This window comes from Melopsittacus undulatus, chromosome 7, assembly GCF_012275295.1.
Source record: "Melopsittacus undulatus isolate bMelUnd1 chromosome 7, bMelUnd1.mat.Z, whole genome shotgun sequence".
NCBI lineage: Eukaryota > Metazoa > Chordata > Aves > Psittaciformes > Psittaculidae > Melopsittacus > Melopsittacus undulatus.
This window is the reverse complement of record NC_047533.1, coordinates 34,650,469-34,668,754: the sequence shown is the minus strand read 5'-3', so window position 1 is coordinate 34,668,754 and position 18,286 is coordinate 34,650,469. Positions and strand designations below refer to the sequence as shown.

At 37.2% G+C, this 18,286-nt stretch overlaps 1 protein-coding gene across 2 annotated transcripts in view; it reads left to right on the top strand.

The window, feature by feature from the left end:
* TENM3 (teneurin transmembrane protein 3) overlaps nt 1-18,286 on the top strand; it is a 321,907-nt gene that overhangs the window by 211,244 nt on the left and 92,377 nt on the right. For both annotated transcript variants that reach the window (XM_013129075.3, XM_013129074.3), the window contains exons 5-6: nt 9,743-9,865; nt 17,648-17,862. In XM_013129075.3, coding sequence (XP_012984529.2) covers nt 9,743-9,865; nt 17,648-17,862 — 338 coding nt within the window. The remainder of the gene's footprint in view (nt 1-9,742; nt 9,866-17,647; nt 17,863-18,286) is intronic.

Here is an 18,286-nt window from a genome sequence, read left to right as displayed (position 1 = left end):
CAGGTTGCCCCAGCAACTTCTTTTCTGTCCCTCTCCTGTTTGTAATCTCAAGTAGAGGTAAGGATACTGAGGTATCCATATGTTTGAACAGGGGAGTTACTATGCTTCTTGTTATTTCAATTCAGCTGGAGCAAAAAGTAATTATAAAATGCATCCTTATTACTAATCCAGTCATTTCACACAGCAAAAGGAGTAGTTGATTTTTTCCATCAATTTTATAAGTGACTGTTACTTTAAACGAAGACTGCCTATTCTTAACATCATCTGTAAGATTTTGTAGTTCAGTGTCTTGGCTAATTTTATTTTAAGGGGGAAAAACAATCAATGTGAAACTGTAATCCTAACATGTTTCTCAAGGCTTACATAACTCTTTAAGACATACAAAATGGTTTAAAAACTGGCTTGCAAGCAACAAATCACTGGCCTTATGGACAATTAACAGTAAGGTTGTCTTTATGTCATAGGTTTCTTCCATAAATCATATATGAGAAATTATTTTTTCTGCTTGCTTTTTATTCATAATGTTTTTCATGAATCTACGGTATATCTTTCCTGACAGGAATAGTTTCTTAAAAGCCACATCTCACTTTAGTGAAGCTGCTGGAAGAACATGGTGTGTTAGTTCAATGCACATAAAATGCATTAATTACTATAAAATAAGGGATGCTCCATCAAGTACCCAGTTCCTCCTGTGTGTCTCTGGCCCAGGTGCACAGCTGTTTTGGCAGACACAATTGCTGGTGATGTAGTGAGGAACTCTGTCCCTGTGAGGAACTGAGCTGAAATAGAGGGTGGTGGAGAGGTTTCAGTAGGTGGATGACGGCAATCGCTAAGCTAACTTAAACATTGGGGTTTTGAACCAGTGATTTGCACGGGATTGTTTGCTCATGCAGATAGCAGGTGGCTTACAAGTTTGTATGGTGGTGTTGAGGTAAGGCAGAGTTGTGTAAAAAGGCCTCTTTCATGGTGATCTCAGCATGTCCATACTGTTTTAAAATGTGGATTTAAGTGGAAATTCTGTGGTTTTGCAAATTGAGCCATGTGTAGTGGTTGGTTTATGCATCTACATAATTGCACAGTTCAGGTAGGTGAGTGGTAATTATCTTGGATAGATCTAAATCACCATGAAGAAGTTTTGTAAAGAGGTTTTAAGTTATTTTGTTTTGGCCTCAATCACATACCTTTGATCTACAAGTGGACCGCTGTAATTGTGATATCATGAAGCCTATAAACAGCAAAGAATTAAAAAACCTATATATTGACTTGCACGTTCAAACAACTTGTATATGATCTCAGCAGGAAATTCAAAACAAAAGCTAATTTATGGAAAAATATGTAGTTCTAATCACAGTTTAGCTCTGTGGGGTTCCAAATAACACACTGCAATCTCTACATGCAGTTGCTTTCATCTTACATTCCAGATTTGGTGACATTCCAGAAGTTCTTATCAAACCTTATTATCATCTTTTATTAAGGCTTATTGCATTTCTCCTTATTGCACGTTTGCTGTAATACTCTGTCATTCTTAATATGGAATTAAAAAGCTTTGATCTTTTCTAGCCGGTCATGAGATGGAAGTATGCAACACCAGTAGTTTTCACTACATACTATAAAATCCCAGCTCGGTGTGTCCTTTGAACATCACCTTAATTGGCCCCTGTTTCTTTTTCCTTTGGTCTTTAAGTCTGTTAATCAGACATCACTTCTTTATGCCATCAACATGCAAATAGGTTAAGCATGTTGATATAGTGCCACTTCACTATTATTGTTAAATCCCTCGAGATTTGTGGGGTTTTGTTGCGTTGTTTTGTAATAAATAAGGCTTTTGAACTATAAAAATGATTGGACCTGTTCATTGATGCTTTTGGCTAAGAAAGATGATTCCAATGAATTTTGAGACTTTACATGGACATTTCTTTTCCTAACACTTCTTTTTCATGAGGGCTGCAATCTAAAGGATGTCGCCCTGAGCAAGACTTCAGTTGGAGTTGTGGAACAAAAATAGAACAGATAAACACAAATGTGAGCCTCAGCTGTTTTCCAGAAAGCGAGTTTAAGGAAGGAAAGAGAAGGAGTTAAAGATAAAGAAGGAAGAAAGTAAAGAAATGCCTGAAGGAACACAGCAAAGTAATTATCCTGCAGTCTCAACCTGGTCTTGAAAAGTGTAAATCAGAGTACTTTTTTTCCTCCCCCACAATACTTGACAACAAAATCATTGGTTATGACTTCATTAGATAGGAACCCAAAATTTATGGAATGTTTTTCATGCCTTTGCATTAACTAAAAGAGACCAAACAACCCTCCTCTCAGAGGAGTCTGCAATCTAATATGCGCTTCCCCATCATTTCTGTACCTGTAATGGTTTTTCACCATCTTGTTAACGGTGAACAACATTATCTGAAGGAAAAAAAAAAAAAAAAAACAAACCAAAACCCAGAAGAACAAACCAAACAGCAAAACAGAAACAAAGAAAAAAAAAAAAACCAAAAAAACCCCAAAAAAGCTCTGTTCAGGAGAAAGCCCAGCATAATACTAAAAGACTGTTTAGGTAGCACTGAAGACTGTTACATAGAATCATAGAATCGTAGAATAGTCAGGGTTGGAAAGGACCTTAAGATCATCTAGTTCCAACCCCCCTGCAATGGGCAGGGACACCTCACACTAAACCATTACATGATGGAGAACATTGGGTTATCATCAGAATAAATATCGTATTTAAATAAGAGACTATTGAATCTTTGTTTCTGTTTTAAGAAATCTGGAGTCTCCCTTAAGCTTTGGCTGAGCCTCACATAATGCTGTTGACAGAATTAGACCATTGTTACATAAAAGTCCCAGGCTTGACAACTAAAATGAGGCATCTAGCTATACAAGTTTTCAGAGGTCTAAATGTTCCATTTGGGGTGAATATAGTAGAAATACTCGTAAGACTAGCATGCATCTTAATTCATATGCAGCAATACTTTAAAAATGGCATATAATAATCTTTGATTAGTGGCAAAGAAAGTAAGTTTATCTGTAGAAGATAGCTAATACATCTTTGTTGCTGTATTTTTTTTCTAGCAATTTTTTGTGATGTGTTTTGCAAATTCTTTGTTAAGAAAATATTCCAAGGGAAAATGAGGAGTAAAGCTTGGATTTTTTTTTTTCAGGTGAAACAGTAAAATCAATGGACCCATTTAACAGTTTAGGATAAAAGGAAAGAGACTACACTTTTTCAGTTACTATATTGATCTTGACAGATATTGCTAAGTTTTTCATATAATGCTATACTGATATGGTTTACATTCAAAATATAGGTTCGGAAACTTTTGTATGATCTTCTGGTGGCTAACCCTTTGAGGGTGTTCAAAAGCATGCACCTCTAAGTTAATTTGAATTTAGAGATAACAGTCTTTTTGTTGATTTGAGAAAAACAGTAATAAATAAATAACTTGTCTAACTTTTAATTTGCTTTATTTGAAATTTTAATTAACTATTTTTAATTCACTATTTGATCTGCAGCAACATTCAACTCATACTGTTATCTTAGAAAAAAGCAAATGAATGCAAATCACTGACAGTTGATTTGCACATCCTCTGGTCCACTCCAGGTCCTTCAGAATAAAATAGGTTTAGATTCTAATTATAGCTGCAAGAAAAATATATGGGAGATAATTTCAAAAACCACTTCAGCGTTCAAATATTTCATTTGAAAATGTATTGCCAACAGGGAGATGAACTAGAAGATAATCCTTCAACAAGATTGAGCAATAATTGCAATTTGCTTAGTTTAAATTATAATCTTTTTGCATTGCTTTAAATATAAATGATACTCACTTTTCCTTATGTGCAAGTGTGCATATATATTATTCTATTAATTCTAGGGAAGTAATTTTGTAAATCATGGTTTGAAAGCACCAGGACCCAGAAATGCGTAGCAGTCCTGGAAAATTGGTTCAGTATCTTAGCAAGAAGCTCCTCTTAAAATACAGCTTCATGAATAATAAGACTTGATTACCATACTTTGTAAAACATATGGGAGAAAGGGAAGAGGGTCATCAACATCATTCAGTTCCTCTTGACAACTTTTGCCACAGTGTAGAGTTCTTTATGTTCATAGAACATACACCATGCACCTTCTCCAGAGGTCTTGGGGAGATGCTTGCTGTTCAGACATAGCTGCTGTTTTTTAATTTCTGCTGTCAAGTGTTAATTTTCATCTGTTGTTATACTAGAAAGAGCTGGAGGAACATTGGAAGTCCATTCCCCAATTCAGGCAACTCTGTTTCTATTTATTTCTACTTAAAGGAATTCTCCTGTCTGTGAATTATTTTTTCCCCTGAAATGTGTTCTGTCATTTTTAGAACTTTCACTGCAAAAACAAGTTTACCGAATTCAGAATAGAAGGTGATGAATTACTGGCACTTCTGACCAGTACTTCAGAGACTTGAGAATCAGACTTCAGTTACCTCTCCAGTTACTGTAGGCTGCTTCTCTGAATAAAGCCTGTGCATATATGCATATGGTTTTGCTTGTTTATCTTATCACCTTATCTTAACCACTTGCATCTTTAATGCTCTCACTTGCATAGCTCAAATTTTGTTTGCTATGCCCTTTGTTTTTCATATTTTCATGAGCCTATTTGTCACTTACAGTATTTAAAAAAAAAAAAGATGTGTTTGATCCTGGTGAATTATGACAGAGAGGCCCTTGAATTTTGACCAGCACAGGAAATAAGTTTCTCTGGTTTTTACTGCATATTGCTGCTCTTCCTACAAAGAAAAAAAGTATTCTTTCTTTCTGATAGCAATCATAAACCCTAACATTGTATGTATATTCACATCTGTGTCCAGATGTTGTTTTCTGTTCAGAACTACATCCTTGATGCTGGAGGATGCTAACATCAAATTTCTTTATCAACTACCTGTCCCTGTCCTCTCACCATTCAAGTGTTTTGAGGAGATGAAAAAAAAAAATCCAGAAAAGACCAGTTTTTGCTAAATGGAGAAACAGCTACCTAAATTACTTTTCTGTTACAGTTCTTTTTTGTGCCTCTCATAACTTTGGCAGAAGAGAGCTTTGAGCTAGTGAGCAAGGCAGCAAAGACAAAACACTCCTCAGTCGAGTGCAGCAGGTAGTTGTCAGCTCTCATAAGTTCTAGTTCTGCCACATAGTTACATAAATTACCCTGTCTTACCACCTACTAATAAAGGGACTGATTTCTTTTTGGATTCCTGAAGAAAGTCCCGAGGAGGGTTTTGAAGTGATAATACAGTATGTTTGCTCACCAACAAGTTCCTTGTAAAGAGAATGCATAAAGCACAGCAGTACTAGCCTGAGAAAGGAGCATGCAAGACAAATGGGCTGGCAACTTTCAAAGAATAAAAGAGCCTGATAGCAGCAGCTTCTTGAAGTATATTACTGTAAAATTCTTTACACAGTGTAATCTAGTCATAATACTTTTTAAAGTGTTTTGCTGTGAAATGTATTCTTATTTGCTGTTTTAAGTATTGAGTGGAAATGAAGGCCTTGTACACTTGATTACAAACCAGAATAAGTAGACCTCAATTACACAGTAAAAGGTAAGATCAGCCAGGCTTGACAAAACAGTTTAAGGTGGTTCAGAAAACCTTCAGTGAACTATGTGGTAACAGATGGTAAGATTACCTGATAGCCTGTAACAAATGATAGCATTTTTGTGTTAACATCAATGCTACTGTAGGTATAAGTGCACTCTAATCTGAGCTCTGAATCTTACGTTTTGAATCTCAGTCCATTTGGCATGTCCTGCTTTGCAGAAGTATAGGAGGGAGGAGATGTTGGAGAAAGCTCAACTGTTGGTTTGCTTATTCCTCATATGCTGAGATTTGTTCTGGAGAATTCAGCCATATCAACCAGCACCACCTAGACACTGATACTGTGTTCATGCCAAGAGCAGCGCAGATCCTAGAGGTCTTTCTTCTCTCTGGTGTTTCTCCTTTCTACTCTGTTAGAGGGGACAGAGTCCTCACCATTTAAACTACCATCTCGCTATAAACAGCTGGCCATAATGCTGGTAATTTGACAAACGGCAGTACAAATACCACCCTAAACAACTCTGTCAGTCCCAGAGTAAAATGTTATCGTAACTCTAGCGAGTGAAGATCTGTTGGTGGCTAGAGATTACTTTGCAGAGTAGAGCTGGAGACTGAAACAGCAGAATAGGCAGAGGATATCATCATCTGTTTCATAAAAAATCATCCTGTTCATAATGGAAAGAGTCATCCCAGTCCTGATAAGAGTAAAAGGAGGGTTTTGTTAGGGTTTAGTGGACACATTTGCATTGTGACAACCTGTCTTCTCTCCCATCCGCTGAGGCTTCATCTATGCTTGCAGCTGTGGTTTATTTGGATTGAGTTGTTGTCCCCGACCACGTTCATCCCAACCTGCAAGTCTTTTGGCTAGAGGCATCTGGCATTCTCAGACAAGTCACAGATATATATGCCAGTATTGAAAGTTGTTCCAGTGTTAGTAGCCTCATAGATTTGGCAGACTTGGAACTAGTTACTCTAGGAAGGGTCTCTTGTGTTCATTGTCATTTTCTAACACCAAAATTAATGCCAAATGGAATGGGAATAAAGGAGACCTGACAGGCAATATTTAATCCAAACATCAAGAAACTGCTTTACATTAGATTTGGAACTAAAATAACATCTGAGAATAGAGAAATATATTTTGCTTTATATGTTTTTGCTTTAATTTTGCTTCATATATCTAATTCTTTATAGAAAGAAGTAAACCTACCATTTCTCTGAACATAGTAGAAACAGAGAAAGGGATTGAACTTTTACATCCCCATCCCAAAAGTGGAAGAAAGTCTTCATCCTTTCTAGATCTGAGGAAATCAAACAAATATATACACCACTGCAGTCTACCTGCATCATTCCCCCTCTGGAAATTCAGAACGAGTTCATAACATTTAACTTCAAGGGCTCAGACCCCCCACTGAGGTGTGTTCTCAGTTTTCAGTTACCAGTACCAGGGGCTGCTTATCAGACTTGTGGGGGCATCAAGAACTTTTAAGAGGTGCCTTGCTGTTCGTAACAGTGATAAGGGCTTAAAGTTTGCCTTATGGTTGGCTGAGAAGAGACTGATCTTAAGCAACAAAATAGTGCCTGAATTTGTCTTAATCAGTCAATTTACCCATGTTCTTAAAATTCCCCATCGCTAAAGAAATTGTGCTTTGTATTTTGAGCCTGTATCAACAAGCCTAATACTTTCACGTTCTCACATGCTTGTAGTAAAAGGAGAATTCTCTAAATTCCACAGTGCTGTCTCAGGGAGATTACATAGTTGAATTATTTAGTGTATTAGTACATACTGTAAGGTTTGGGTCACTGGAGTTGTCAAGCAGCATTTTTGGTCTACTTCAAAAATATTCTGATATTCACAGTCTGTGAGACAGCTGCATGTATGCATCAGTTCATTTTTTTTAAACACTGCTTGTTGAACTTGGTGCTAGTTCAGTCAAAGTTGAGAGAGCGTTAGTATTTTTGAGGGATGCAACTGTTAACTATCTTTGACAGTGAACTACCATGAGACACATCAGTACACGTAAAAAGAGGTACTTGTCACTTACCTTGTAGTAACTAAGGTTCTTTGATGTGTAATCAATATAGATCCCACAATCCTTGCCTTTGAAATCTTCAAATTCCAGCTGGTTTGAGTTATGAGGGAATGTCTAGAAGGTCATGTTGGAACTTCCCCTTCTGATCTTCCAGTGGAGCATGAAGAGGCACAGGGCATGTACACAGCACCTGCAGACAGTGCTGTTAATGATGATCCAAGCTCTTACTTTTTGAAGGGATGCACTTCTGGAGTTACAAAATGAATGCCGCTTTCTTTTTCTTGTTCCTGAAGAGTGATAAGAAGCTAGCAAAGTTAGGAAAGGTGATTTAGACCTCCAGACTGAAGACAAGAAATGTACTGGGTTTGAATCATGTTATTTAGCTATTTGCAGTCTTTCACTGCTGCCAGTCAGTTGGACTAGTATAACAAATAATAGAGTTTGACCTTAGGGATTTTGATCAAATATATTAAAACAGATACAGTGATCAAATGATTAATATATAAATAAGAATTTCAGCTTAGGCCAGAATAATAATGGCTAATTCGAGTGATGTGCCAGAAATTGTGGCGGTCAGATTTATGGTTTAACAAGAGATGAAAGGAGGAAAAAGAAATAAGGTTTTAGGGTCAAGGATCTTTCTACATTATTACGCTTTGAAAGGCAATTTAAGGTCTGAGAAAGAAGAGTAACGGTAGAGTCAGAGGCTTGGAATAAAGAGAATATGTCATCTGTAGTGAGGATTTCAGTCTCTGAAACATTCAGTAATGTCTTTGGTTGAACTGGCTTTTTTGTTGTGTTGAGGGTAAGGGGGAGGGTTTAAGGCAAAGACCTGCAGAAGGTCTTAGTTCTGCTGTGTTTGTTGGCTGCCTATTTGTGTTAGGTAAGGGTTGGTCAATACAAAGAGATTGAAAGATCAGAGGTGAAAAGGGATAAAGAATTGTTTGTCATTTGGATAGAAGGGATAAATAAATTCATAACATTTACTATAGCAGTGTTTCAGAGACAAAAAGACCAGAAGCGACAAGATACAGTGAACTGTTTTCCTTATGTTTTACACTGATAGTTAAAATATGTTACTACAGATTTTTTTCCAGTGTATTTTTATTCCCCAGTAGCACCTAAAGACTATTTTAGCTTTGGTGATAACTATTGTCATGGAATGAACAAACCCATGTTATACCAAATGCAAATTAAAGTCATTACAATAAAATGAGTTTTGCTGGTATCACAGAGTCATTGGAAGAGAAGGAAATGCACCACAGATAGCAAGAAATTGCATTTATTGCATGTATTACAGTGTAGTATTAAGGTATTTTTTTCCATATTTTTGCTCTCAAAGTTTAGACAGGGGCTTCATTCATTAATCCCCACTGATATCAAGGTTCCTTAAGTAGTTCCCCCTAAAACCATAGAAGGTTGACTCTGTCTTTCATAATTAGCTTAGCTAAACTTTTTCACATGGTATCACCTTTCTAATAAATGTGGTTGTGGGGAATTAAGTAGTTCAGAAACCTAGCATATGCATTATCATTATCGGAGCATAGTGCCCCAAGCGTCTGCAGCTCTGTTAATGGTCTTGGCCTCATTCTGCAGATTAACATGGAGAATGGGCACATAACTGGAGGTTGTACAGGGTGTTAGTGACAGCATGGTAAGGAGTGTTCATGTCTTAGGTTAGCCCTTCCACACCCACAGAACCCTTCTTCCTCTCCTCTTGCATTGTTTCTTTTCCCTTTCTGTCTAACCAAAATGGATCTGTCTGCTAGTGAAATCATTTATTTTAGTAGGTCATTTAGGAGCTCACTTAAATGATTTGTCTCTTCAGGAGGATCAAAAATGAAAAAAGAGAAAAGGATGTAATTACTGCTTATCTTTTTGAACATTGATTTGGGACCGGTAAAAGACTCAAAATGAGACTGGTGAGCTTTCTGTCAACTGCATTCACGAAAAGCACTGTATCATTAAAGGACAGTGGTAGTAATTGCTTAGTGCCATTGCTAAGTTGAACTATTAGTCTGTGAATGCTTGTTCCTGTAATTTAATTTTTTAATGTATGTGTTGCTATTCCACTGTGAAGAGTGGAAAGCCATTATTTGTACAATTTGTCATTGTGGTTAAGAGCATCAAATAACCTGTATCCTTTACCACCAGCAATGCATCTGTTTGGCCTCAACTGGCAGTTGCAGCAAACTGAAAATGATACATTTGAGAATGGAAAAGTGAATTCTGATACTGTGCCAACACATCCTGTAACAGTACCTGCTGGAGAAAATGGTAAGTGAAACAGGCACCAATTTTCTCTCCTTCTTTCCATCTTACATCGCCAGACTTTTAACACTTCTTCTGCAAAACTCTTTATTTAATGGTAGTACAGAACATTTGTAAGTAATAGTAATTTTAAATAGATATGTAGATATTTCACAGGAGCACACTGTTCCTCCTACCTATCATGTTAGACTGATGGATCCTTGGTGATAGTGTTGATCATATTAGGAAAGCTGGCTGTCAACCAAACTCTTCATGGGAATTTTAATATAATATTTTATGAGGGTAGAAAACCTTTTTTCACATCCAGAGAAGCAGAACCTCCGCTTACTTGAAAATCTTTGATAATGTAATGATTGTTGAGGGAGAAGGATGGTATTGAGGCTGGCTTGGACCATCCCGCCTGAGGGGCTGGGGTCTCATGCTGCAGAAATGGCCACAACAAACCCAGGGAGCCCAAGGTGACAGGACACAGTATTTCATAAGGGGAACCTGACACCAGATTTCAAACTTTGGGAGTCCCAGTGAGCTCTGTATAGCTTTCAGACCAAAGCCTTGTCCAAACAGGGGTTTACATAATCTCTTTTTCTGGAGAGCTGGCACACGAAAAGGCATTTCAGGAAGGTTTTGCGTATTTTCAAAGCTTCTCTCTTAGATGTGTTTAAAAGGCTAATCATGATCATGGTCATTCCTGCTTATCTAGACAGGCATGATTTGGTGCTATGTAAGGTGGCATAAGAATGTGTGTTTTCTATGGCTATGATGAATTTTGTAGGCTATTTCAGTTTATGTTCTCCAAAGTAATTTGTAAGCCAGGATTATGATCAAGGAGCTTCCTGTGCCATGATGACCTTGCTATGGAATGGCTTGGATTTCTCTCTACAGATGAGCTTTTCCTTCTTTTTTAATTTCTCTCTGAAATTTAATAGGTCATGTGTATGTCCATTTGTTTTCTCAAAGTCTCTAGCAGATAATATTGAATCTGAATCATCTGACCAACATACAGAGTAAAAAAAAAAAAAGAAAAAAACCCTGAACTTTATTAATTTTGTTGTAGAAGCTTTTAAAATACAAAACACACAAAAGGATTATTTTTTTATCGACCTTTTTCCATGTTGCCCTTTAGGATTCTCAAAACACTTAAGAGCCTGTGCACTTTTGGCTAAAAGAGGCTTTAAAATCAATAGGTTTTGAATGGAAAACTTGATTTAAATGGTTGATGAATGCAGTGTTTGCTTCATTACACAAAAATCCATTTTCCCTTTCACAAGATAGAGCTGACCTCCTTACCACCGAGGAGGAAGAAGCCTCTGCCAGCAGCTGACATCTTGAAATTTTTTCAAGTTAGCAGAGCTCCAAGTTATAGGAAAGGCACAGCTCAGCTCATGCTTTTGTCACATTTGTAAGCGTAGGAGAATCCTCCACTAGGGCCTTTTTAATTTTTTTTTCTTCCATTTCCTTTGCCCTACTGCCTTTTTTTTTTGCACTTAGATATTCATTATCTCTTTCTGTGTTCTTGAATAAATAGCAAAAAGCTACTGTGTGGTTAATGAATATTGATGCTGCACTGACAGCTCATCATACCACTATCTTCTGCCCTCAGTAGCTAGTATACTTTTTTGTCTAAAATATATACATGTCTTTGGAAGTATTTTATAAGTAAAAATTGTTCTTTTTCCCTTGATATTTTATTTCTGTTTTTTGCAAATTAAAACCTGTTATACTTTGCCTCAAAAATAAAAGGAAACAACAAGTATACCAAATCCCATTTTTCCTTCCTTATGTTCCCAAGTACTGTACAGGAGAGCAGGGTTAATTCCATCCACTGTTGAAATGCTGTCCTCTGCAGAATATGGTAAACGGTCATTTATCAGCATACATCAATACTAAACATCAGACAGATGAGAGAATATACATTTTAAATCATTAAAGAAAGGTTAAGCAGAAGGGAAAGTGTGATGGCTAGATATGAAATATAAGGAGGGGAGCCCTGTGCTATCATGCTAGTTATTGAAAACTGTAAGTATCGGTAGAGCCTTGATTTGAAGATTTCAACAGCTGAACAACTTTCAGTATTGCCCATCTTTAGACCATGGTAGTACCCTGATACTCTGATAGAGATGGGAGAAATTCCCAGCATTGTATGGGCCAAGCATTTTCCTTGACTCCTACCTAAACCAGATAATCCTGGGCCTACTTTGGTCAGAAAATCATAGCCATATTTCTGAGATGAATTAGCAAAACTAGAACCTGAAAATGCATACTTACAAACTCCAGAGAAAATTCAGCTGTGGTTTACATAGAAATAGATAGTCATAATTGACAGTAAAAGCATGTTAAATCACCCTGAAATGCAAATCATTTATTAAGTGAAGCTTGAATCTTTGAACAGGACTTTTTCAAAGGTTTTTTGTTTGGCTTTTTTTTGTGGATGATTCTTTCTTCTCCTAGTGCTTCTCTCTGTATGAACAGTAAACTGCTGGCAACATATCACCTGATCATCTAGACAGTCATCATTCGGTGGCGTATAAGGTGGATAAGAATATGTGTTTTCTATGTTTCTAATGAATTTTATAGTCCATTTCAGGTTAGGTTTTCCAACATAATTTGTAAACCATGCTTAATCAAATACAGGCATTTACCTGAGGTGCATCAATACTCTTAAGAGCTAGGCAATAGAAAAGAAAGGTTAAAAGCCAGCTTGTTTAACTATTGTGTTCTAGCAGTTGGTCACATCTCACATGTTGCTGGCTTTATTTTATGTCATATAATGTCTATGTGCATCTCAAATATTTGTTGTCATATAAATTCTATGTGCAGTTCAGAAACACAATAATGTGTGCCTAATTGCAGATTTCTAAAAATGGGAAAAGGAGTGAATGGGAGGAAAGAAGTGAATGGGAAGAGGGGCATTTCTTTTGGCTTACTTAGATGCTCTTTTTGAGATTATACTCATTAAAAAATGTTCTCTGTGCTTTAGCATACGTGTATGGAGCTTTTGATTTTCTTTACAGTATCTCATGTTAATTAAAGGTATAACAACTTCTTAACAAGATGTTCTGTGTTTTTTTATCTAAAAAGGTATGTTTTTAATTTAATTTCTTGGAACAGTTGTAGCACAAGTGTGTATAGCAGGTATCTCACAGAAAAAGATCCAGATACAAGGTAATTCTGTGGAACAGGAGAACATGCTAGGGACTGTAAATAGAGCCTTCCAATTTAATAATCTAATTAGTACTGCCCTTGAAGGATGGAAAACTATATGTGTGACACTAAACAGCAAATTATTGCTGAGTATTATCGTGTTTAGTTGTGCCTTCATTTTTATGCAGAGTTATTTACATTGTATCTTGAGTTTTAATCTATAAAATGTTTGCAAAGGAGGAAAGTTTGTCTGAATGTCGTTTTAGGGATATTGTGAATTATTTTTCCTGTATAATAATTAAGTGTTGTTCCTTGCTTTAAATATTTGTTTAGTTCAGGAGTATGTCCATCTTAACATCAGACAGTTGAAATAAAACTTACAAATATTAAAGATAGCAAATCTTTTACCTATTAATTACCCATAATGCATTAGATTATTGGTATAAGAAATGAAACATATAATGATTATATACATTAGATAGTATGTGATGCAGAAATTTACTATATTTTGTAAATTAAATAATAATATATATAGCAATATAAGAGCAAATTATGATATAAATATTATTTAACTATAAATATTTAAGTTTATATGTGTTGCTGTCTCTTTGGGAGAGCCTGTAAAAAAAGAAATTTTGGGGATAAGGAAGAAGCATCATGAAATAGAATATATTCAGGAGGATGGGTGGGCTGCATCAAAAGCAGCGTAACCAGCAGGTCAAAGGAGGTGATCCTGCCCCTCTACTCTGCTCTCGTGAGACCTCACTTGGAGTACTGTGTGCAGTTCTGGTGTCCTCAACATAAAAAGGACATGGAACTGTTGGAACAAGTCCAGAGGAGGGCCACGAGGATGATCAGGGGACTGGAGCACCTCCCATATGAAGACAGGCTGAGAAAGTTGGGGCTGTTCAGCCTGGAGAGGAGAAGGCTGCATGGAGACCTCTTAGCAGCCTTCCAGTACCTGAAGGGGGCCTACAAGGATGCTGGAGAGGGACTCTTCATTAGGGACTGTAGTGATAGGACAAGGGGTAATGGGTTGAAACTTAAACAGCAGAGGTTTAGATGGGATATAAGAAATTCTTTACTGTTAGGGTGGTGAGGTACTGGAATGGGTTGCCCAGGGAGGTTGTGAATGCTCCATCCCTGGCAGTGTTCAAGACCAGGTTGGATGAAGCCTTGGGTGATATGGTTTAGTGTGAGGTGTCCCTAGCCATGGCAGGGGGGTTGGAACTAGATGATCTTAAGGTCCTTTCCAGCCCTAACTGTTCTATGATTCTACGATTCTATGGGTATTTGTCATGGTTTAGGCCCAGACAGTAACTCAGAACCACACAGCCATTCCCTCATACTCCACTTGCTCCTCCCCCTCCAGGCAGGATGGGGAGAATCAAAAGAATGTAAACCCCATGGGCTGAAACAAGAACAGTTTAATAACTAAAGTATAATAAAAACTAATTATAATAATTATAAGGAAAATAACAATATCTTAGCCTGACCTGAGCAGCGATCCAGGCCTTCCAGGTAATTCCCCCCAGCTTATACACTGGGCATGACATGCTGTGGTATGGAATACCCCTTTGGCTGGCTTGGATCAGGTGTCCTGTCTCTGCTTCCTCCCAGCTTCTCATGCCCCTCCTCCCCGGCAGAGCATGAGAGATTGAAAAATCTTTGATGAGAGTAAGTGCTACTTAGCAACAACTGAAACACTGATGTGTTATCAGCACTGTTCTAAGACTAAAGCCAAAACACAGAACTGCCCCAGCTACTAGGAAGGAGGAAAAAATTACTGTTACTGCTGAATCCAGGACAATATTTTAAAATTCATCTTGTTATTTGGACTGTTATATCATTATGGAATTGTGTCAATGAATGTGACAGCTCATATTTTTACTTAAAGCTGTTTATAAGAATTGTTACTGGTTTGAAAGTCAAAAGGAAATGATGACACTACTAAGATTTTTCGTACGCCATTCTGATACATCTAGGAACAAACAATAATTTAAACCTATTCTTGGGAGGGCAAGCAGCTAGTGACAATTAAGAGAGAGGTGCTGTGGCATTAAAGGAACATGTGGCTACAAGGTAAAACTACCTCTTTTTTGGTGAAGAAAGTGGGAGTCCGTAGGATCATTATCTGCTATGGACAAGTGTTGAACCCCAGTAATAGGCATTTCTGGCAATTTGTTCAAAATGTTTGATAAAGTCTACCTTTATCATGGATAAAGGTGCTTAATATGTCTAGTTCATCTTTTCAGTTATAAGAGGTAGTTATTTTTAATTTCAAACGTAGAAATAGGGGAAGCTGCAGATCAATACTGCAAATGTGTTTATTGTTTAGAGATTATCAGTCATCAATGTGTGAATTTTTACAACACAACCTGCTTAATTTTGAATTAACTGGTAAGATACAGTGCTTAAGTGAACTAAAATAGTGAATACAGATCCATCTTCTAGAATACAATATAAATATTGTGAAAGGTTAAGTCCAAAGTTAGAAAAGCAGCAGACTCATCCTGGAAAGTGTAAAAAAATGGTTTCTCCAAAATCAGGTATTTCATGGTCTCTTCTCAGAAGAACACCGATCAATATGATGATCCTGTAAGTGAGACATTTTCAGTAACTGCAAAACTGCTGTGGCACAGCTCTCATGATGGTACAAGCTCCCACTCAATGCCTTTCTGTACCTGTTTAATTCAGCAGCAGTCTCTGTTCATCATGAATGCACAAAAGGTGGCAAAGATCAATCTGTGACCTCACCTGGCATTTCAAATTTTAATCTAGTTTTTTACAGTCTTAATGTTTGCAAAAAGGTTGTGTCAGTTTGTTCCATCAAATGATGAATAATGTAGAATTTGAACATAAGAGACAGGGTAGCAACAGAGCTTTGTTAGTTCTTCAGAATACTTGTACACAAGCAAGTCAGCATCATTTCAACATGCTTATCACATTCAGATGGGTTTAGCTCAACCTTTATAATACACAAGCTGCTGAAAGAAAGTATAAAGTGGTAAAGACACGATAAACTGTAAGATTGTAACTACAGTTCCACTTTTCTTTATATTGCTTCACTCAAGGTTCACCTTGATGTGCCAGCTGCTTAAATGTGACATTACTTGCTTCATGTTGACATGTGTTGATATGCGAGTTCTTATCCACATCTTTGGGTCTTAGTCTATAATTGTTAGTGCTGATTCCATCAGATCAAAGTAGGCTTTGACCCTGGACCAGTTTCCAAGACTGCCTGTGTCCAGCCATACGGAATGGACTTAGTGCCTGAACATCAGATGTGACTCTTTGGCCTCAAATTCATCTAAACTATCCCAGATTTTAAAGCTGGTGGTGATGGTTTGTGCAAACCACTTCTTAGCAGTTCTGCTTCCTACAAATCTGACAGGTAGAAGGCACTATCACAACTTAACTGCAGTTTGTTTGCTGATGAGCTTTGAGAAAGTTTCATAAACATTGACAGATTTGACAATGTGGCTGTGTGGTACAACAAGGAGCAACATGGAGATCTGAGTTAGCACAGGCCTGGGCTGTCTATAACATCCAACCCCATGCTTTGTGGGATCTTCGGCTTGGGCTGGAAGAGTTTTACCCCTTCCGTTTACTTGATGGTGCTTCACTGAGATGACACAAAACCTTGCAGATTTGGATGATACCATTCTCTATTCTAGCTGTAGTATTAGGTAGATAGAGTCTCTGTTGCCTGTACTTACCCACTTGAACAAAAAATTTGTTGGGTGTATCTGAAGTTCATAACATCATTTGCTTTTTTAATGCCACTACCAGTTGTTCAGTTTTTCAGTGTTAGTGTTTGACATCATGTGTCTTTTGTATGTTAGCATCTTCTTTGCTTCTTCTGGGCATTTCCAAGCCATCATTACTGGTGTCCTAAGTCTAACTGATAGTTGCACAAGTGTTTCATAGAGAAAAATTGTTAATGCCCTTCAGTGCTGTGTTCTTATTCCCAGTAATTGGCCTGCAGGATAAATACATATTCATTATTATATAAGAAACAGGGAAAGAACCAGACCCTGACATGCTATTATACATTTTATTCAGGAGACAGTGTGGATAAGGAAGTGGTTACAAGCTTAAGGGCTGAGGGTGAGAAGTCCAGGGGATGTAGGTATTATGGAGAGCCTCCACCTCTGGAAAGGATAGGGGAACAGAAAAACAAACAAAAAAATGCCTACAGAGCTGTAGGCATTGTTAGTATTGTATGAATGCTCTGACATGTAACACAGAAAAGACTATGTTAGTTCTCATGACTGCTTATGTTTATGTATCCTTAAAATTGTATGCTGCATTTCACTTTAGGTTTTTTTTGGTGTGAGACTTTATGCTCAAAAACGCCTGTTAAAATACTTGGGGGGGAAAGTGAATAGTTTAATGTAGATCCTAAAAGAGTTTCCGTAATGCTAGTGCTTAGGGAAGTTACAGTGTTTTTACTTGGTAAGTATTCGTGGTATCTTTGCTTTTTTATTTCCAAATCAGTGAATTCCCTGAGATCTTATATTCAGAAAGGTTGTCAGGTAACATTTTATCTGAGGTGATACTAAATATTTGGCATTTTCTATAAAGGATGATTGAAAGCAAGAAAGGAGCACTAATTTTTTGTCTCTTCTTATTCTAACCCATCAGGAAAATTAGGGGGATTTGCACAGGAAAATAACACTATAGATTCTGGAGAACTTGATATAGGCCGAAGAGCAATACAAGAAGTTCCCCCTGGGATTTTTTGGAGATCACAACTCTTCATTGATCAGCCACAGTTTCTAAAATTCAATATATCACTTCAGAAAGACGCATTGATTGGAGTATATGGTCGAAAAGGCTTACCGCCTTCACACACTCAGGTAAGAACTGCTTTCATTAAATGTAGGACACATTATTGAAAACTCTGAACTCACATCTTTTGTATCTTTTTTATTTCTCCGGATTACATCCTTTTCCATGTTGCTGGTCTTTATTTTTACTTTTTATGCTTTACTGATCTCATGCAATGTCCAAAACATGTATACTACTGTAAGTGATGGGATCTGAAATGGGGAGGTATTCTTACTTATGCTGAATGCTGTGAGTGATGATGATGCTTTAGATATGTAGCTGTTTTATGCAGGATTTATAAGTACTTTTATCTTCTGTGGTACATAGACGTATCTTTAGAAACCTAAGCAAACAAATACAGTGTCTTACGGCCACACATGCGGTTGAGCATCCCTGGCAAAGAGCACATTGACCAAATTCCCAAGCAAGAAGACAGCAGCTTTTTAAGGAAGT